Source organism: Chroicocephalus ridibundus, chromosome 1 (genome assembly GCF_963924245.1).
Source record: "Chroicocephalus ridibundus chromosome 1, bChrRid1.1, whole genome shotgun sequence".
Lineage (NCBI taxonomy): Eukaryota > Metazoa > Chordata > Aves > Charadriiformes > Laridae > Chroicocephalus > Chroicocephalus ridibundus.
Genome location: NC_086284.1, coordinates 170,639,075 through 170,661,509, shown reverse-complemented (window position 1 = coordinate 170,661,509; position 22,435 = coordinate 170,639,075). Strand labels below are relative to the sequence as shown.

Sequence of the window (22,435 nt, the reverse complement as noted above, 5' to 3'; positions counted from 1 at the left end):
AGAAGGGGTTGTGCACACACTCTGGGAAGTAAGCACCACAAGAAAGGAAACATTTATGGAGATGGAAAGCATATAAACCCTATCATTAGGAGGCTGACTTGAGGTTTGTCCCTGTTCTCTTTCCAGTTTTATCGTGAATCCGTCTCTTGGCAATTTACTTCTTCGAACTTCCACTACCACATTAGTAAAAGGAAAAGCACAGCACATCTTTCTTGTGCAGAGAACTTCGGGTCCTCTGGAATTAAGAATGCTATTATTAAATGTGATGTTCCGATGTTGTTGGGAGAAATTAAACATACACTGTCAAGTGTATATTGGCAAAAGAACAATCAGGAAGAAGGCGAAGGTCTCTCTCTCTACAACGGCAACATCTGTACTCTAAACAGGATACTGGGGCTTCTTACAAGAGACGTTTTAACATGCCCTCCAAGTCTTTTTCCAAAAGCTTGTAGCAACCAGCCTCTGGGGGAAAGGTCTACGTGATGACAGACTCTCGGTGCCATTTCTAAGTCTGACGGCAAATGGGACACTGCTGAGTGACGTAAGTCTTGCAGTTATCCGTGAGCGCGCTGTCACGGTTCTCAGTTTATCTGCCAAAGCATGAGCTGCCTTTCACACCCACAGGAAAGGAGATACTCCGCTTGTCTGTACCCAGCACAAACTACCAAGGGATCACACTGAGACTTACAGATTGCATTGCCAAGCTGTGACGTTCATTCGGGAGATGTTGATAAACATTCAGATATCAAATGAAAATTTTAAATCGACTCCTTTCCTCCCCTGTCCTCTCCTCTTTAAGAAATATTTTATGTGCTTTCAGGACATAAAAGCCATGCACACTCTATGAGTACCCATTTTCTACACAGGGAAAAAACCTCCCAAACTAGGACTGTCGTTGTGTATTAGTGAGATGCACCGAGAGGGGGTGAAGGATAGAGGAGCAAGTGAAAAATTCCAGTTGAGGGTAAAAGAAGTTCTCCCTCTTCTTTCTTTCTTTCCCCTGCCTACTATCCCATGTCCCTTGCTGTGTGATAAGAAGCAATTTCAGGCCCTTTCCTTGTTCTCATACAGCGTAGGAAATTTTTGCGACATAAATCCTCATTGCTGCTGCTGAGTGGCGGCAATAGTGCAAAGAGTACCTACAGGATGGTGGCAGTGTTTTGCATTCCAAATACTGTGAATAAGAGCTACCTTTTTAGCAGACTTGAATGACAGCTATTCTGTATACCCAAGAACTTGCCCGGAGCCCAGCTATTTACATTAAAGATGACCCGTGTTGCAGAGACAAGTACAGAGTTCTCCCTCGGGCAATCTGAATGGTTGCTGCTCATCAGCTTATGAATTTTCGTCTGCCTCATAGCATGTGATTTGGGGCCCTTCTGGGAATAAGTGTATCCAGCCTGTCTGTCCCAAATCAGCCACTTTGATGTTGCTATGGGGTATGCAGAACCAACAGCTGCAGCCTATTGGCGCATAAAGGTGTCCCCCATTCCAAAACACTAATGCGAACTTGCATCCAAACCGTTCAGACTGCAGCCAGAAGACAGACAGCCTGGATCTCCTGTTACTGCATATCCCGGTGGTTACATCAGTGAGACCTTTTAGCCCAAATTAAAACAAGCAAGCCCAAACCTCAGACTAGACACAGCCCATGAGCACAAGAATTGCTCTCAGGATGTGCCACCTCTACCCACTGCTCAGAGAAGGGCACGCAGCCCCCCTGAAGTGGTGAGTAGCTGGGTAGCTGACATCTGAGCTCCTAAAGGCTCTGTAAATGAATACACCGCAACTTTCAACCTACTGCTTTATGGTCATAGCTTCACAGACATCTCAGCTCAGTTTGTGGCTGATGGTTGCACACAGCGACTGTAGACTGTGCTGGATAGGATCCTGTCAATTTTATTTGTCTATGAATCGGATCGCATGGCTGTGGCTCTGTATAAGTTATGTCATGTTAAATGTGTGACATCAATTATTTCCACATCAAGCGACAATGTCAAATGCAGGATTAGGACCTCTTTGCCAGTCAACCAGAAAACACAGATGGGTTATGAGAGGACAGAAAAATTAATGATTATACAAGTAAGCCTACACCTCTTTGTGGTAAGTGTTGTTATGATGCAGCTCTTTGGGTTTCACTACAGTGACTATCTAGAGAGATGCAAGTTACAGGGACACGAAGCTCAAGTTCCCTCACTGCTATCAAAGTTGACCACCTACAACTTACCTAACTGTGGTTCTGCTAACTCTAATCCAATGCAATATGAAAGCTTTCCTTTAAAACCAGGTGAACAGGGAAGTGGTTTAAGTCAGTTATCTGGTGGGTTAACCGGCCATTAATAAAAGCCATTAGACAAATATGCTTAAAAGCCCATTTAAGATGAGCGTAATAAAACCAGAAAGCTCCTTCCAGTTTACTTCCCAATCTGCTAGACCTAAACATATGACATTCAGCTCTGATTTGGGTGACAGGGACATGAAAGATTAACATCAACTTAGCAGAAAAGCCCAAATGCTTCTATGTTTAATTGGCATAAATTTTCCAAGTGCCTCATTTTCACAACAAATATTTTAAAGGCAGGAAATTGCAAACAAAAACCCCGCAGCATAGCACAGACATTTGCATTAGGCTAAGTAAATCTGTATCAACCATCATTTATACGTATTGAGCAACACAGTCCCTTTACTCATCTAAATATAGTAATTTATCAAGGAACAAGTTCTGGGTTATTACTTTGTATTACTACAAAATTCTACAGGATAGTTTTCACTGAATAAAGTATTTGCTTTATTTGCTTCTTGGCTGCATTGCTAAGAGGTATTAAATTCATTTTGCTTTCATTTTATAATGCTTTTTATGGATAAAATCCAGGTCCGTTGATTAAAGTTATCCCGATTGCTTCAGTATGCAAGGCCTTTATCACATATTTCTGCATATTCCACAGCAAATTCACTCACTACTAATTTTCCAAAGACAGGGGCAGAGCTTTATAACTTCCTGCATGCAAGCAGGCATTTTTAACAACATCAAACTGCGGAATCTGTATGCATACCTTCCTGGATCAGAACTACACAATTATGACTATTTGAATCACAATTTAGATTGGAATTTAGACTTCGTGAGTTTAGACTTGCAACTAGTTGACCATGAAGGGAAGGGAAAAGATAGAACAGGATTCCTATTTTTAACTGTCACGGTGCTGTCAGATGCTTCAGAGTAGTCCATAAGAGGATACAGATTTTAAGCAGAAAGAATAAGTCTGAATTTGTAACATATACTCATCCTTTGGGGCCTTTTAAAACCATGAATTCGTAAGGTATTATTCATTAGGAAATTTGGGGGACAATGTTTGAAAGATTGAAGTCTTCTGCTTTGTTCTTATACAGCTAATGAAATGTGTGACACAAATACCACAATTTTCTTATCCTTGGGACCTGAGAGTTATCAGGAATATATAAGAACAATGTTATTTTGCAATGTTTTTTGGATACTGTAGCAACACAAGTTAGAGTCCTAGCATTTCAGGGGAGTTTCCCCCTGAACTTCCATGAATGGAAAATGTTACAGCATGAGATCACTAGAAAACAGAATGGTAGAGATATAACATTTGCCAATAAAAATTCCTGGTCTGCTATACAGAAATATCATTTTCTGGAAAAAAATTTAAGACCTTTTTTCCCCAGCATAATTGTAAGTGGGCTTTTCTTACTGAAGTTATACCCATGAAGGGTAGGATTTCTTTTTCTTTACCTTCTTGACCGATACGGCTGTACTGATAAAGCATTTATATGTAAAGCAATCCTAAGGCAACAGAAGCGTTGAGCACCACAGTGTCCACAGATGCCTGATGGCACAAGCAGAAGACACCCTGCAGCAGCCAGATAGCTCCGTGGCTGGAAGAAATGGAGACCCCTCTCCTCTTCCTGCATCCACCATGCCCATCACCAGCTAACCTCAAGTGTTGCTGAAAGATGAAGCTGTCCCTCTTCCTGCCTCAAAAAAAAATAATATTTTTTTGGCAGCAGGGTTTGGGTTGGTCTGATCTGGAAGGTCGGCAAGTAATTGCCTCTGCTCAAGCTACGAGCAGCTTCCCACATCTCTTTTGTAACCACCTCAAGCCAACAGTTTTACAGATGTCAGACAGATTTTTCAAGCCCAGTAGAAAGGCATGTCATTATCAACAAAAACCACAGAGACATGCTTACAAATCATAACAAAGGAAAAAACTGTAATAATTATAGGCTTACTAGTGAAACTATTTTTTTTCAATGTTCCCTTAAATTTGTGTTTGTATCTCGCACACCTACACAGCCCTATAAATAATTTTATTTAAAGTATTATAAGGGAGAAATGGAATGTTCCAGCTTTCTTACGCTGCTAATAAAGGTTAACAAAAATTAATTATTACATGTCGGTTTTGAAACACTTGTAATTAGGAGTCCCAGTAGAAAGCATTGGAGCAATATATAAACTCTAACAGCAACATAAAAACTCTAAGAGCAACATGGTATATATCAGAGGTAATTAAGAGTTCTAGCGACCAGGGATACAAAAGTTACAACAAAGTAAGACAGCTGAGGAGCAGTCCTAATTATACAAATCCAAACAAACCCTTCAGAAACCAGTGGTATCGCAAAGACATAGGAGGACATGAAGGGAAAGTGCCTACCTCGCAACTTACTCTAATGCTCACCCATTCCAATGATTTTCAGCATCTCAAACACAAAGGTCTGATACAATCAGGAAACAACAGAGCACATTCTTCATTAACACTCACCAAAACCTTGTATTTCTTTCAATGAAAGGTTGTCTTTTTTCCTAAATGATACATTTTCTCTCTTTTAAAACAACATATCACAAACCTTTCACTGTTTGAAAACAAGAAAAAACTTGAGAGGTTGGGTTTTTTTCATTTTCATTTTTCATTTCACTTTTTCTTAATTTCTGCCACGAGTTTTCATGAAAATAACCTACCATTTTCCAGCAGTTCTGGTTTGCACCGTCGAAACTCTAGGCATGGTTTGAGGATTCGCTTAAGCTGAATGGCACAGTTCTGCCTTGGCTGGCGAGTACAGCGGCTCTGGGCACATACCTGTAGTGCTGCTGCAACTGCACAGTAAGAGCAAGCAGCTGCAAAAGGGTGTGCTCTATATATGCCCTTGTTGCGTAGATAAAGAACAGTCCCAGCTACAGGTGGGGCCTCCTGATAGTACAGCCACTGGCTGACACCAGCGGCCTTGAAACTAGGGGCACTGGAAGGTATAAAAGCCCCAGGGCCATAAACAGAAACGGCCAGTTACTGATACTGACCTGGAAGCAACCCACGCGAGCTGCCCACTGGCAGTTACACAGGCAGAAGAGTATTTACACTATGTACTCAAGCTGCAACAAAAACCACTGACAGCTTGGATGTCACTGCTTCAGAGTTAGGAGGTAGAATTGATGACTGGTATCCTGTAACGCTACACATGTATGTATTATCAGGGCAGAGAGATGTACCTTTAATGCCTGTGTTTGGTCTAATGTCTTACTCTTGCGGCCGAGCTGTAATTTGGATGCAACAATGGTGAGCTGATCTGGGTGAAAGCTACCTCTGTCAAAACAAAATAAATCATTAGATTGCAAAAATACACACGCATGAGTTTTATTAGCTCCCTCATCTGACCGGCTGGGCAGCTCCTCAGGCTGTGGTGTTGACTCAGGAAAGTGGGCAGGGAATCATGCCTGAGGGCAGAAGGCAAAACCTAGCAGAAGTCAGAAGTAAAGACTAAAGCTGACCATGCAATCACATTCTTAGCTGCCAAGGGTTTAATCGCATCATGGCATGTTGGGTACATTCAATGCACTGTGGATCTTTATAAAGGTTATTTATCCTCGGAAAAGATATGGAGTGAGGACAGTCAAACATTAAGCCATCTAATATTTATGGAAATCTGTAAAACCACGGTCACCCCAAAATGAACTATTAAACCTTTAAAATGAACTATTTTCTCATTTTCTAACAGAACTTCAATAATAGTGTGATTCAGTCAGGCCTTGGAAAAATAACCAACAGCTTCATCCAAGCAAAAACCTAGTGGGAAGCTTCAGAGTGAATCTTCTGCTAAAGCTGAGATCAGCAATTACAGCTGAGTGTCATAATACCAGCTGCTGAAATTATGATGAGGGAAAGACGAAAACTAACAGGACTGCCTGAAGGACCAAGAATAATGCAAATGTGGCATTAGAACATCTGTGGAGATAAAGGATCTGAGGTATGCAAATAATTATTTGGTTTGATAGAAAAGTGAAAAAATCTTTCTATATAACCAAAATAAGTGACCCTGCAGGAACATGCTCTTGTTTCCTCTAAGTATGTTTCAGCTCCAGGGGGTGTTTCACTAAGTCTGTATAAACTTTCCCCTTGCTACTGATACGGAAGTCCCCCAAACCATAACGTATTTATTTTTCTAAGGCATCCAACAGTAAGAAATAAGGGTGCATCTGTAAACAACTCAGCTTCACTGATGCAGAAAAGAAGTAGGTAAGCTCAACTACATCAGCAGGGAATTCTTGCATTCCTCTGTAGTGAACGGAGACAGGCAGCAGAATAAACACTTAAAAAATAAACAAAGTCCCTAAGCATTTAAATAGCATTTAAATAAAGTGTATCTTCTTCTTAAGATGAGAATAAAACCAAACAAATGTTTAGTAACTGCTCTCAGCAAGACATCTTCAGACCATCTATCAAAATCATAGAGCAATTTTAAACCAGAAGAGATTAACAGATCCCAAAGCAGGTTTTCCTCCCACAAGGTGTTTTTGCCATTTATGGGTAACTTTTTATTTCCTCTTCGCATGCAGAGAGCTTAGAATCATAGAATATTTTGTGGTGGAAGGGACCTTTAAAGGTCACCTAATCCAACCTCCCCTGCAATGAGCAGGGACATCTTCAACTAGATCAGGTTGCTCAGAGCTTAACTCCCTGCAATTTGCTTGTGTTGTGACAAACCTCTTTTTGGCTTGATTCCCCCAAAACTTCTTGAGACAGGCCTCTTGTTTCCTTTTGTAACTTCTAGATCTACACACATATAAGCGTGCGTTGGTAAACACATGCACATTAGCTTTTCCCCCTCCCCTAGTTTTCCAATATTCCTTAGCAGTTGTGAATGACACTTCCTGCAACCGAATCCCTGCTATTTTCAACATGTCTTTATAGTGCCCTGTAATCTCAAAAATTCAGGCTAAAAATATACTGCTTAAGCTACCTTCGTTTTGTTCACTAGGTATTCTACAGACATGCATACGTGTAAAAACACATTATTAATTTATGCCTCTTCGGTGCTTACAGCATTTCATAGGCAGAGCAAGCAGTTTACATGTGGCACTGCATGGTGTGTAGGGGGAACGCCCACATCACACCTTCTTGACTTCAGCCTCCCAGAGGCCTGAGCAGTTGTCAGCTGGGCACTGTGTTGGATGGACAGTAAATAGTAGAACAGGACAGTAAGAAGAAAGTTAACAGTTTCTTTGAGAAAGGATGTACCAGTCTCGGCGCATTTTTACCCCAAGAAGAAAAAAATAAGTAGTCTTGTTCTGCATATTACAGGCTGATTGGAGGGGTTTCTGAGCTGATTTTTAGTAATTAATTCTTGCAATGAATTTTTAAAATGTCCTGAAATTGGGACAAACCTTTTGACTTCTGTGAACATTGCCTATTTTCAACAGCTAAGGACCCTCCCAAATCTCTTCTGTTACTGTCGATGGGTTTTAGATCAACAAATTGTGGACTGCCATAAAGTAGGGAAAAGATCAGTCCCATAATTGGAATAAGCAAGTTCTTCTCATGTTCTGCAGAACCTTTCAAATAAGATGCAGCATCAGTGTCTGTAGTTTACTACAGTCCTGCTGTAGATGTGCACCAAAGTCTTGCTTTCAGCCACTAGTAAATTTGAAATTCTTTTCACCACAAATTCTGTGCCACTTGGATACTTTTGAATGTCAGATATGGAGCCCTCACTGACACTTACTTGTGTGTGTCTAGCTATTTCAAGCTAGAATTTATATGCAGAAGTTATATTTATATACATAAATACATATATTTATAGATAAATATATACGCACATGAAAGAAATACTATGCAGCAGTATCATTTCTTGAATCACAAGTATGAGAAGCTGTATGAAAACTTGTGGTTTTAAAACTGAGCAGCTGCACTGTTCTCATATTAATAGGTGAGCTGCAAGCTAGCAGGAGAACTTCCACCAGGACAGTGTCTCAGGAGAAGGAAAGAAATACATAATTTGTTCTAGCTGGCTTTTCCTAATTCCTTTTACTAGGATTTAATTGAATGACTGCGGAAAAGCTACCTAAGAGCCATACACGCGACGACAGTTTGTTCCCCGTAAGAAATGTCAGAAATATGTCTCAAGGTTTCTGTATGTATGTTACCTCTCTTATTCAATTCTAATTATAATTAAACTGATTTTGATCATCAAAGATTTGATCAGCATATAGTGCTGCTGCTTAGACATATGGGGATTCCTACTCGTGAGACACCACAATTCAGCAAGACCTTGTAGATCACGTTGTCAGTACGTGTTACCATCAGTCTCTGGGGCAGAATTGTCTCACCGTGTCGGTGAGACACTTGCTGCAGTGGACACTCAGGACTAATTCTTTGGACTTTGAATTTCACGTAGTTTTGCAAAGACAATGATGTATTTATGCAAGTACTTTAAAGAATATGCTGACCTTTTCAGATGATGTGGCACCTGAGAGAGAACATAGAAACTATTTTCCAGATTTTAAAAATGCACACATTTAAGTTATTGACTTAATTTATGGCCAACAGCTCTTCCATAAGGTTATTTCAAAGGCACACTGATATTTTACCGAATTACCCATCAATCAGGGCTATACATGCATCATTTATTAAAACTTAACTTTCCCTGGATAATCTACTGGTCTTTTCACTCCATTTTTAATCTGTCTTTCCGTAAAAGAGATCTGGAGAGTACCAAGGTGAGGCGCTAATAAAACAACAGAAACAAAGCCCAGAGTTAACTTTCAGATACGGCCACAGAACTAACACTGCTAAAGAGGGAGTCTGAAAGGTCTCCACCTGCAACCTTTTATTAATATTCAACCTTGACCTTTCTGCATCCTTTGATTTTGTGGCTTACTTGAAAGACTTGATACATATGGCTATCTTTCAAATACCAGTCTGAAGGACATTTTTAAATTTTTTTTTTATATATATAGAAATTGTTCATAGCAGTTGCGCTTTAATAACGAATCAGAGATGACACTGTTCCCAGAACAGAACCTCAGGAGCTTTGTCTGTGTTGAGCTCTGTACCACTGTCAGGGATATCGTCGTGAGCGAGGAATGAATTTCACCCCTCAGACAGTTTCCAACTAATCTCATTTCTGTCAGGCTCTCTGAAAGATGGAAGACAGTGGATGGATGTGTCAGACAGATGAATTTGAAATCAATCGTAAGGAATATAGATAGTGTTAACTGGGTCTCCTCTTCTGTTGAAGGCTGATGCCTCGGCTGTGTACTGATGGAAATTCTCGTCAGCACAGATGGTTTGTTTTGACCACGCTATGTCATTTAGATGTTATAATAATAACAGAAATTGGATTATTTTGTGGCAGCAGTCAGTTTTCAAGGGAAGTTAAAAGCATGTGGGCACTGAGAAAGTTATAACTGATACTAAGCACAGCAACAAAACTCAGCAATCTGCTGCGTAGGTGATACTGCAAGACACATGAAAGCTTGCCTGAAACAATCCACCACATCTGTTGGCGAGCTGTAATCCAGGGGTACCATGTTTTAAATTTGCCCTGAGGTGGGAAAGCTCAATGTAAACAATCTCCTTGTATTTGTCAACATTCATTTTTAAGTGTATATTAATAACTGGAAGCCAAAAAAAATAAAATAATAAAACCAGCGTGCAGTGCACACACTTTAGCTGCAGCTCCAGCAAAAAGAGTGTTTTCTTGTCCCAGACAGCGAGGACAGGGAGCACTTTCTTTCAGTCTGACATTGCTTCACTTGCCTTGGAGTTCCATGTCTGATCCTTCCTCCAGTAAGAGCAGAGGAGGAAGGGGCTGGGACGGCAGATGTCACCTACCATGTCCTTGAGGAGCTGACATGCAGGCACGTATCCTGCTCCATCCACTCATGGGGTGAGGGGAAACTCTGCCAAGAGATATTGTTGCCTCCTCTGACGTGATATGATAAATGCTTAAGCTGGTTTTTTTCTGTTAAAATCTGCCTGTGGCCTTATTTACTAATGCCAGTTACCCTGGATAAATGCCCAGCAAGGACTGATTCGCACCAGTTCAGCTGGGGAGGAAAAGAGGCTGGACCATCGGTCGCTCCGTCTTTCTGTTGCTATGTTTTTCAAATATTTTCAGATGTTACACTGCTTGTACAGGACCCTGGGGATTGTCATGGGAAGTTACTGGGCACATACATTTTTGTAACCCTTTTCCAGGTGCAGTTTTACGAAATGGAGACAGGGATGGGGACAGGGGAACAGGCTCAGCGGCTGAGGCTCACTTGGAGGCCTTTACACAAGAAGCAAGAGACAAATCCTACGTTAAGAAGCTGACAGACAAACCAGGGGAGCATGTGGTACTCGGCCTCTGCTCTTGGGCAGGACGGAACAAGAATGGAAGAAGGTACCTAAAACACCATGACAAAACTTTCCTGCTTCATGGGCAGCCTCCTGAAACAGTTGCTACCTTTGCCTTCACCCATACTTCCCAAGAATCAAAATAAAATGCATAACAACAGGAAAAGAAATCTGCAGCAACCTTTCAAATCCCCAGGAGCAGGAGTACGCATGAACACTTTATTACGCCTTAAAATTTTTATGTAACTTGAGATGTCTGCGTAGACTGCAACAGGTCATTTACCTCACGAAAAATCTCAAATCCCTTTAAAGCTGAAGACATTAATGAAACTGTGAACCAGAAAACCATTTCTATTGATTTTTGTTTCCCCTGTCTGCTGTTGCTGTAAACATGCTTCTCATTCAAAAGACTTATTCTTAACCCATGCATTGCATCATCATCTGGATGTGAAGAGAAAGCGATAGGACATGGAATAGCTCAGGGGAGGAAGCAGCAGTCTGGGAAGAGCAAGAGAGGAGACAGGGAAAACTCGAGCAGTGGCTATATGCTTGCATTCTTCAAAGCAACAAGCGTGTTAGTTCATTAATATAACATCATCATCGCTTTAAGTTCCCTGGAGAAGATGGTAACTGCTGAGAGACAGTGAGACACGGCAGCACCACAGGGCACATGCAGCATGGGAGCACACAGCAACACCAAGCGTGACTTTTCACTGACCTGCAAAGTCCCCAGCCTCGAGGGGGGACACAGGGAGCTGTGCAAGGCCCGCACCAGCCAGTGGAGGGTAAGGGCAGGTAACAGGGTCCACCATACTTGGAGGAAGTGTCAGGTAGGGAGATGGGAGCTAAATGGCCAGGTGAGAGGCTAGTTAGCTCTGCTACTGCAAGAGGAACAGAGGACTGCACCATCCCTCCCAACAGAGGTAATATCATCCCAATGCTTCCCTTTAGTAATCTGGAGTAGGGTAAAAGACAGACCCTCATCATGGAGAGCTGGAGGCAATACCTCCAGGTGTGCTTTTCCCCATCCCCGTGCCCACCACAGCCCAGGACGTACCATCTCTCTGAAAGCTGCTGCAAGACAGGACAGTGATGAGTTGGAAAATGGTAGCACAGCAAACACAGAAGACTGCAACTTGCTGAAAGATGTTTTTGATGTCCCCTATGAACCCTGTAGCTCACATGTAGGATCTGCCCATGTTGTAAAACTAAGAAGGTGCAATGTATTTTTAGAATGTTACTGCTAGTCTGTAAACCATTTATTTATATTGCCTAGCACAATTATCACAGGTTGAGCAGCCCCCAGGTTCCTCAGCAGTTAAGCAACTTGTGCAATCAAGTCAGGATTGTAAATTCACCATCTTTTTTAAACATCATATTAAAAAACCCCACAAACACATAGTACAGATTTGAAGCACGCACATACACACAAAAAAGTCAAATTCAGCTTCTATATAACCCACTAATTCCTTGCCCAGCATTTATACAAGAACAGCAAAGGCAGTATTTCTAAGCCTCTCCCTTTTTATAATCGTTATACAACAAGGTAATTAAGGTCAGCTGAGGTCATCATTCTTTAACTGAGTTCCCAGGCCTGACATCAGAAACCTGTGTCTGATCTTTGGCTCACAGAGAGGTTTTTAACCTTGTTTCCACCCACCACTACTGTTATAAAATTCCTCTAATGTGTGTTGGCTGCTCATTTTTCTTAACCTTTGGAGGCTGTAACGTTGTTCCTTCACAAGGCTGAACTCTAAGACTCCCAAGGAAGCAGGCATACGGCACAAAGTAGTTCAAATAATTTTGGATCAGTAATTAAATACAAGACCTACACACACCAGTTGCAAGCTTAGTCTTAGCTATATTTTTCCTGATATTTGACTGCTGAATTCCACCACAGTAAAAGTTTTCTTAAAGCCCTGGATTATCTGAAGATGCAGAGCAAAAACAATTGAAAAAAGAGGGACAAAGTACATCAAGGAGAACAACGTGCTAACCTTCTAGGACAAGTCTAGTCAGGTATAGTGAATCACAGAGAGAGAAATCACAGCCGTGCTTGAAACCGCCATCGCAGACTTTCCTTTACAAGCATCTGGGTAACAATATCAACAGACATGGAATTTTTGGTTTCGGCTACCGGGATGACTCATGCCTATAAATCAGCGCAGCAAAGTAGGTCACGGAGTTACCACCTCACCTGCTGCGCCCAGTGTCACAACAGGCTTGCCCTCTTTCACTTTGATTTCACATGTTAGTTTGGCACTTGCAACTATTTCATTATTTCAAATAACTCTCCAACATTTTACAAGGAGTTTATTTCTCCAACTTGTTAATTTTCATCAGTGGATTCAGGTGCACAACAAACGGTCCCTGGTTTTACACTGATAAGCAGAAGAGCCTTAATTAAAATGCCAGTTAAAATGGTAGCACAATTACAGGGACAATTTTCTCTGAGCAATGGGCATTCACAGCTGAAGGTAATGATTAAATTTCTGCAAAAAATGTTCTTTATTTGAACTACTATCAGTCAGCAAAGGACTTGGAATGCATAAATTAGACTCCCCCAGAAAATAATATTCTGGACAAATAGTTATTCTAGTGGCAACTAGAATTTTGAGTGGATGTGTTGCTTCCCCATTTTGTGGAATTTAATAAAAATGCTACCACAGATAATGGGCCATAAACAGAACTTAGATTTTTCTATTCAGTTAGCATTGCCTCGTCTAATGCAAACTGTGTCAAAACAGGATCTTACATAGTTTTTGGTAGGCATTTAAATAACCTACCAAGTAATAATGATGCAGAAGAAATACCGATATAGACTGTAAATTAAGAACTGTTTATTACTTTGTACCTGTGCGGTTGTTTACAATACTTCTGTAATCCTAGTTGGTCTTTAACCACCGCAGTGATAAATCCGGTGCATCATGGCACAACGACCAACTGCATTAACAACTTCTGACACTTCAGCTGTGCTCCTACACAAGAAGTGCATTGCGCAGGGCATTGTGCAACCCACATGAATGCTGCCGGATTCAAAACATTAGAACAGGCTGCCTATCCCTGGAGGTATTTAAAAGACGGGTAGATGTGGTGCTGAGGGACATGGTTTAGGGGTGGCTTTGTCAGTGTTAGGTTGATGGTCGGACTTGATCATCTTAAAGCTCCCTTCCAACCCAGACGATTCTATGATTCCGGCAGACCTGGTGCCAGTCGCACCTCCCAGAGTATTTTGTAGCAATCCCAGGTTACAGCAGCCCACGTACAAGATGCCCGAGGTCTGTCCTGAGTGTAGCTGAAACCCAGAGTGCACCAGCCCATCAACTGCTAACCCTGACAGGGTCCCCTGTGCTGCTGCTCATGCTCAGGGCAAAACTTCTCCCCCCGCTGCCTCAAAGCTGCACAGGTACCTTCACGCTCCCCAGGTATTGCTGTTACCCATCAGCACCACAAACTCATCTTGAAAGAGCAAGCACAGGCTAGAACTTGGGCCCTCATCCATACACAGTGTTGGGTTTTTTTTCTTCGGGTACGCACACTTATCTTTCCAGTTCACCAACCGAATTCTTTAATCTGTGACTATATTATTATAGCTTCTTGTATTGGGAATTAAAATAACACTAGTGATAAAAATGCCACATTTCTCTCAACGCTGGCATTAAAAATCTGTGCCGGCACTCACTGATTGAAAATATACAAATAAATGGATAACTGTTGAAACAAAATTTCTAAAGCCATCTATGGATTTCCTTGGTAGTGTTGGGGAATCTGGCACTTAGATTTGCAGTCAGACATTAGGGACCATGTTGTCCTGGCCTTCAGCATCAGGAAGGCAGTTTACTGAATCGGAATTCCAGAAAGCTAACTTGAAAATTAACTTGATGGTATTCTACTAATTAAAAAAAACCCACAATGGCATGTGGTTACAGCTTTGGTACTATTGCCACCTACAGGTATTCTCCTCTTCCTTCATTACAAAAAATAACGTAGCAAACATGCTGTCCTGGCACTATACTCTGGTAAATTCAATCACTACCATGTAATTCACTGAAGATGTAACATCATCAGCTCTCCGGGTACAAGCTACAACATCTACTGTAAGATTCAGTGAACTGCTACTCACTTGAATGAGGAAAAACGTTAAAAAATTCAGTGGCAGAAAGGCTAAAAATATAAATTCTCTTTAGTGAGAGGAAAAAAAGACTTGCTGCATGTGATCAGGCACTATCTTAGTAGTTAGACGGTTTCTGCAGACGGTAAAAACCTGTAGAGGACATGCTTGAAGGCACACCCCAGGCAGTGAAGCGTGCCAGCGCACAGGTTCATCTCGGGCAGCAAAAATCCTATAGCAGAAGCAAGCTTGGGTCTCCGTTGAATGAGGAATTAGAGGGTTTGGTAACCCCAAGCTGCAGCTGAAAGCACAAATTGCACAGTGAGGATGTGGTTGCCTGTCTTTGCTGCCTTGTCTAAGAGGGGGAGCAACAGCCTTCGTCATTTTAAAGTAATATATGCTTGTGCAGTGCAGAGTGCCTTCTGAGCAACCTCTCTAAAATTAAAACTTTTTTCTCTTCATTTGGAAATATATATATTTTTTTAAAAGATAGTTTAATCATAATTTATAGTGGTGACTATGTTACTTGTTGCTCAGACTGATCGCAGCCTATGAATAAGTCAATAGCAAAGGTTTCCAAATGATGTACTTAAGCTTATTTGAATTCCTATTTCAGTTACCCGTGCTGTAATTTCCAGACACGCTCACATAGCCGCAAATATCACTGGAAAATAACAGAAGCTGTGAGTGTTAGCCATTTTGAGAAAAGCTGAAGAAACCAAAATATTAGCAAAACAGTATAGTCAGAATAATAAAATAAACCACTTCTGGCACATTTTGGTCTTACCGTTAAGCACAGCACTGAGAGCACTGAGACACCAGGGCATGTGAGGATGGGTATGGACCTGGTACACAAGATCTTGGAAAACTAAAGAATATAACAGTCTTTTTTTGAGAGAGCCTTTTTTTTTAAAAAAATGGGGTTTTTACTGAAAATAAGGATTTTAATGTTGTTTCCTGGTTTTACACACATAAATGGGTGCAAGTACTGACACAGAGACGAGTGGTGCTGTCTGGAAAGGTGAACAGCCAGTACAACCACGGATTCATCTTCTCTATTGCTGCCCCACACCATATTAATATTCTATATATTCACAACTTTACCGGCAGAGCTAAATCACTGTGACTAACACTTCAGCTATAGCTGAGGCTTGTAATTATTTCAGAGTTGGAAAGACACAATATATCCAGTCTGAAAACAAAATTATTTAGCATATGCACGCACACAGAATACAAATGGTGTTGACACATCTTGGTCTTTCATATTAATGGATCATTTCAACCCAAATGCAGACCTTTCTTTTGGCAAGCCTTTTGTCATGTTTATGTGCATAAAAAATTATGAGCTGATAAATGAAACACAACCACCACTTAAATACCACATACCAGATAAACCCAACTGGCAGTGAAGCTCCACGCAATAAGGTGCAAAATAGGTGTGTACTACTACTCTGGATGTCTCCAAAATCCTATCCATTCAGGTTCACACTATAGAAAGAGAAATTACAGAAGTTTCTTGCTAGAAGTACCTGGTTTTCAATGTTCTACTTTTCAGGTAAACGGCCAAGTTTGAACTTTACTAGTCTCAGGCCCCTTTATTAGATTTCAAAGAGGTAGTGAAAAACCTATTTCCTTTTCTTCATTTTCTCACACTTGCACTTGACAACGTTTTGAGTTCTGACAACACAAATGAGTTCTAGCTGTGTCTCCTCTTTGTATGGAGTCTTTCCACAGCAAAACAAAAAACAGGCTGTTTTTCAACAGTAGAATTAGTGTGTGGGGGGGGAAACAACAGGAAAATATTGCGTATGCAAGCATCAGCCTTGAAACAATGACCTCTGTTTTTGTCATTAACTACATTTCAACCTGATGATATCTAATTAATCACAAATTTCAACTGAGTGGTCAGGAAATGTCTGCAAGCACAGAACACGCAGCATTTGAACAGACATAAGCAGCATGGAAAGCACCCGTCTGAAATCAGAAGATGCTCACAAACCACCACAAATCTCACAGCTGGGCTCGTACCCCAGAGCTATCGCCCAAACAGCCATTTGCCATTTTATCCCTTGAAAATAACACTCATTTGAGAAGCGATGGTGCATCTTTCTGAGCCAGTATGAAGCCACTGACCAAGAAATCTGTGTGTTAGGAGGGATGCTGCTCGCACCCTCTGCCCAAGATGAGAGTGGTGGAGACTGTGGGGCCAACAGGAGCGAGGGATGGCGGGAGCAGGGCTGGGGGCAGATGGCTGCTACGCTGGCAATGCCACTGCTTTAGTAGCTCTGAGAAGACAGCACAGAGAGTCAGGAAAGGCCCAGTGTTTCAAAAACAAGTGTGAGTTTGTGACAAGTGAAACAAGTGAAAAAGACCTCTTGATGTGCCTTCTTAGAGAGGCCAAGCAAGAAGCTGGGGCTTGTATTCAAGTGACTGGGAGCCTTAAAGTTCTCCCACATAGGATCTGACAAAGATTAGTTTTGGCTTTGATGATAATATGAGAAACATATGAGAAACCACTGATGTATCTTCGCACGCCAAATAATCCAAGCAAATAAACCCACATTGTTCAGGCAATAATGTCTCCAATGGTGTTTAGATGTTTATGCCAGTACAGTGCCTCCTTTTGCTCTCTTATTTAGGAGATTCTGGTGTTTTATTTGAAGGGAAAGAACAAGATTTTTTACAAAGAAATAATATATTCTTAAACACACTAGGAGAACTCTGATTTCACTTAACGAAGTGAGAGTTTTGTTTTCACCCATCTTCCCTGGTACTGTAATAGGGATGTTTCTTATCTTTTATGCAGATAAAATCTTACCAACATGGTCTGTGTCAACATGAAAGGAAAGTAGAAGTGCTGTTAAAATTTACCCTTAAATATAACAGTTTCACTTCCATGTTTGTCCAAAAATGTAAAGCATTTAACCTTTAAAATAAAACCCTTTAAATTATAAATACGAACCAGAAACAGTGCATTCACTAGGACTATTCACTGTTTTTTTGTCGAGAACATTTTTTACAGATAGTGTCTGAGTTTTATGAATTTTTAAATGCAATTACAGTATTTTAGGTACAATACTGCAAAGTCTAAGTGATTCAGCAGCTTCAGTCCTACCACCAAAATAACTTACGGGCTGGATTCTTAAAACTACTCAAGTACAAAACTCTCTTGGAGTTGATCTGTTTAATTCGTTGGGAATTAAAGCTCTGACTCATTAGTTGATACAGATGAGCTCAGGAAATCTTAGAAGAATTTTCTGTCCCAACAATCTGCCCATTTTAGGTGCCTGCCTCCCTCCTTACAGAACCAGCTCAGCTCCTGGTGAGGTAGATGCTGTACACTCCGGCAAATTAACATAAACTGGTGTCAGTTTTGGTCTTTTCCAGTGCATCCAGCTATGATTTAAGCAGATCTGCAGCTGCTTTATGATTAGCCGAGCAATCCCAGAAGCAGGGACAGAAACCTTTGAAGAGGAGCAGAGTGAAAAGCTTGGGGCCAGAATCACTGCAGCAGACCTAGCATAGAGCTGTCCCTATTTGTGAGCCAAAATCTTTGAGCGCTCAAATAGGAACCCAAGTTCAATTGCAATTAACAGAATCTTCTTAGTATCTATGTCCTTTTTTAAAGATGAGAATTAAGAACAGCGGCAAAAAAAAAAAAATAAATTCTGTATCTTGTTGGCAAAGGCAGACAAGACCTGTACTTTTAATTCACCGTTGTTTGTTTTACAGCAGGTCATTATTCTCACTAATTGCTAAGCTGCTGGCAGGTTCCTTGACATTTTGGATGAAAGATCAATCTGGATTTAATAAAATGATCAAGGGGAAGGAGGTTATAACTCTTTTTCTTAAAGTCTGCCACATTAACGGCACTGTGCAGACCGACATCATGATAGGCAGCAGCTTATTGATACAGCAGTCCATTTTTTAATCAAGGCGACATAATACAGATATTGTCTGGCATGACACATGGCCAAATTTTACTGCAAATCCAACACAGAGTCCCTTCCTGATTCCTCCTAGTTAGAAGTTCAAGGTGGGCAAGGTGGGCAGGAAAGGGCGAAAGGATTTACACAGATATGTTTTCATCTGTGGCCACCGAAGTACAGAAGTTCTTTTGCTGGATTTACCCATACTTGTAGCAGGACTAAGTACAATACAAGGATATTTAGGTTCAGGGGGTTCTAGCTTTCCATTCGTCATCATTCAGAACTACTAAGCATCAGATCTGAACATACAGGTTTTTAACTCTTAGTTTTCCACTAATTGTGAAGTTTTCTTTCCTTTCTCTCTCCCTCCTCCAGCTCTCCGACACGTGTGCATTCCTGCTTCCATATTAATACAAACTTCACACTGCTAAATAAACTACACATTCAGCTTCAGGCCTATCTGATTGATTCCTTCTTGTTTTCCTGGCCCATCCCCAATTCCGACAGCGCAGCAAGCGTGCTCCTTTCTGTAGCTTGGAGGAGAAGAGCTCGGGTGGCTGGGGTTAGCGCCGTGTCCTCTTCCGTTGCTTTGCTGGCCCTGAGGGAGCAGGTACCATACCCGTTTCCAGCTGCGGTCACTAGGAACAGCCTTTGACACTAGAGCGGAGCACGGGGCTCAGACACACGCCTCCAGCTCCACCATGAGACACGCTAACTGGTGCATTTTAGACTGACTAAGAGCAATTAGCTTTTCCGAGCAACTATTTTTTTTTTTATAGGTCATTTACCTCAGAGAATTAAACCAAACCTTATTTACTCTAAAACATACATCCCATGGCAGAAACATCAGACAGCAGACACTCAGGCTGAACTGAAAAAAAAACAAAAACTGGCAAAAGGATGAAAGAAATTACGACAACCTGCTCTCTGCCAGGCTTTGGGCAGGAAAAGTTGGGGCAAGGGCTGTGCTGCTTTTGCAGCTGACTGGAGTACGCTGTTAACTTGGTATAAAGCCCAATAAGAGTAAACAGAAAGGCTGATTTCAAAGAGCTCTAGGTCAAGCCTCTGCTCTCTTGCTTAGAAGGCAAGCTCAGCCACAACGCCTCAAGGGTGTAAATGAGAATACACCATCCATCTAGAGTAGGAACCAAGCTTGTAGAGACAGGATTGCAGCATAGCATACCAAATTCTGAAATGTGCAACGAGGAGAAAATAGGAAACCGCCAAAAACTTCTTGCAAGATAATGTGTTCTCACTGCAGGCCTTGAAAAGTTAACTTTTGCTGAATTAAGTAACTGGATTCCACCACAGAAGTATCATCAATCATGTGTTGCTATACGTAACTGACTTCTTTTAGAAAATTAAATTCAAAAGTAAGCACAGTAGATCTGTAGTTTCTAAAGCCTAATGATATTCATGCTGGAGTGTATTGAGTATTTTAAAATTTGAGAACTGAAAAGGATTTTGTGGAAATGTCTTCTAAAATTACACATTTGACGGTCGCAGCAAGATGCATTAGGAATTAGTAAGGCATGAAATTGTCTCATAAAGGAAATCACTTTTGTGAAACATGGTAATAAACATCACAGTGAAATTACAGATAATGATCGGCATTTTTTGTGCTACTTTCCACAGCCTGCTCTGACACTTGTTCTGAGTAAGTGAATAACGAACTTGTCTCCAGCCAGTGAAACCAAGAAGCAAGAAAATCCTGTCTTATCCTAGTTTGTTGCGTCTTGGTATATGCAGAGATGAAGCATGTGCTGTTTTGGAGTATACGTGAACTTACAAAGCCGGTACCTTCTTTGAAGAAAGGCTCTCTGCAGCTTTGTGATGCCTGCAACAGGTGAGCTACTGCCTCAGCAGCCAATCTATCACATCCCTTTTCTACCAGTCTAAAAAGCTTCCTGCTGAGTTGGCATATACTGATTTTTTTTAACCTGTACCCCTACTTACTGAGTAGGGCTTTCACCCCTCAACTGCCTGAAATGGGACAATTGCTCCATTAAACAACATGTGGATTTAATGCGTTAACTGTGTACAGACATTTTCAGGATGAAGTCTAGAAACACCTGAGCTGCGAGACAGATGGGATTGAGCTCAATTCGCTGTCAAGAGCTAATAAGTGGATCAGATGGGAGAAAATGGCAAGTTACACACAGTTATGGCTGGAAAAATTATTCTCTCTGTACAGGTTAGAATAAAAGCTTGATTCGGTTTCATTTGGGACAGTGGAGTTTTAATGGCTGGAAGTACAGTTAAATAACGCTAATCAGCCATTTACAAGCACTCTACACCTGCAAAGAGCTCTTCAACAGTTAGATACAGTGAGTTATTCTACACAATATCCTTGTGTCATATGCATTAGGCTCACTTTTTAGCAATGGAAATTGAGGTCTTTAGATGAGATAACCCAAATTACAGACAATTATCTTATTTGCAGATGGCTTACCAATAGGCATGTGATGAGTCAAAGACAAAATTCAGCTGCAAGTCTTTGAGTCTGCGACTTGGGCCCTTGTCTGGTAAAAAATCCCTCCCAGGAATTAGGAAAGGCTGAAATAAATAGACCGATACATTTTAGCTGATTTGCAGAAGGCTGGAGACTTACCGCCACTCTCCAAAGCAGTTTTTTTGCAACCAGTGCACTCACAAGCCTCCTCACTCCCACATAAACTCCCACATAAACAAAGGCGTTTGCTGTATCTGAACTGCCACAGAAAAGGCAAATACAGATGTAAATCTGTGGGGAGCTGAAAGATTACCTCAACCAGTCCTACCTGACCCACTCTTCAGAAGCAGTCAAATGGCTGCCACTAAGGGTCCCACAGCAGCTAAAGTTGCCTTCAGCCTCTTCTAGGTCAGTTCCTCAGGGATCTCAAATCCACAGGCCCACTCACCACCTCCAGCTACTTTTGTGCCAAATGCCTGGGGGTTGCCAGTACCTGGGGGTTGCCTGAGGAAGACTTGCCACCTGAGCTGCCCATGTCACCTGCAAAAGAAGGCTCTGCGGCATCTCTAAAGCATCTGTCTGGCTCAGATCGCCGTGGTACACTGACATATAAATTATTCTAGTCATAAGTGGAATCCGCATTGCCAAAACATCTGTTCTCACCAGCTTACCGGTTGCCTGGGTTCTTTAAATTATGTGTGGGGACAGAGAGGAACAATGTCCCTCACCTGAACATAGTATCCAAGTTTTTCCCCGGGGTCTTCATTCGATGAAGACCATAGATGAGCACCTGCCATTCTACCAAAATAACCAGTCTCAAGTAGGGTTGGCTTGCGCTCCACATGAGCAAATCAAATACACAAGAGGAAAATGCTAATTATTATCCCGTTTTTCAAGAAAAAGAAACAGTTACACAAATGTGATTGGCTACATCTAATTTTGAGTAAAACTTAGATAATACAGATTTTGCTAACTGAAACTCAGAGAAGTCAAAGACCTGGCTTATAAGTGCATCGAGGAATGCACTAGTTCATTCAAGACAGTTTGACATACCTAAAAATAATCCAGAAAAGAAAATTTCTGGGATCCTCAATACTTCAACAAAAGTTAGGTCCTATTCTCCTTACCAGCTTTGGTAGCCAGTGAGTAAGCTGGACCGAGGTATGAGAACAGAGGTAACTCTGCCAGCCACTTTCAGAACAATCCATGTGAATCATAACATCAAAAATAAACAGTTACCTGTAGCAGGTTCAGTATGGGCTTCCTGGTTTTCCCTAAAGATACTTAATTTTTTGAGAAAAAGCTGGCTTCCTTC

The 22,435-nt window shown here is 41.3% G+C and overlaps 1 protein-coding gene across 2 annotated transcripts in view; it reads right to left on the bottom strand.

Moving 5' to 3' along the window:
* TMCC3 (transmembrane and coiled-coil domain family 3) overlaps positions 1-22,435 on the bottom strand; it is a 140,367-nt gene that overhangs the window by 50,198 nt on the left and 67,734 nt on the right. The window contains exon 1 of one of the 2 annotated variants that reach the window (XM_063322789.1): positions 4,976-5,111. The exons of the other annotated variant lie outside the window; for it this stretch is intronic. Coding sequence (XP_063178859.1) covers positions 4,976-4,978 — 3 coding nt within the window. The 5' untranslated portion in view covers positions 4,979-5,111. Of the gene's footprint in view, positions 1-4,975; positions 5,112-22,435 lie in introns of those variants that run through there. 2 annotated transcript variants of the gene reach the window in all.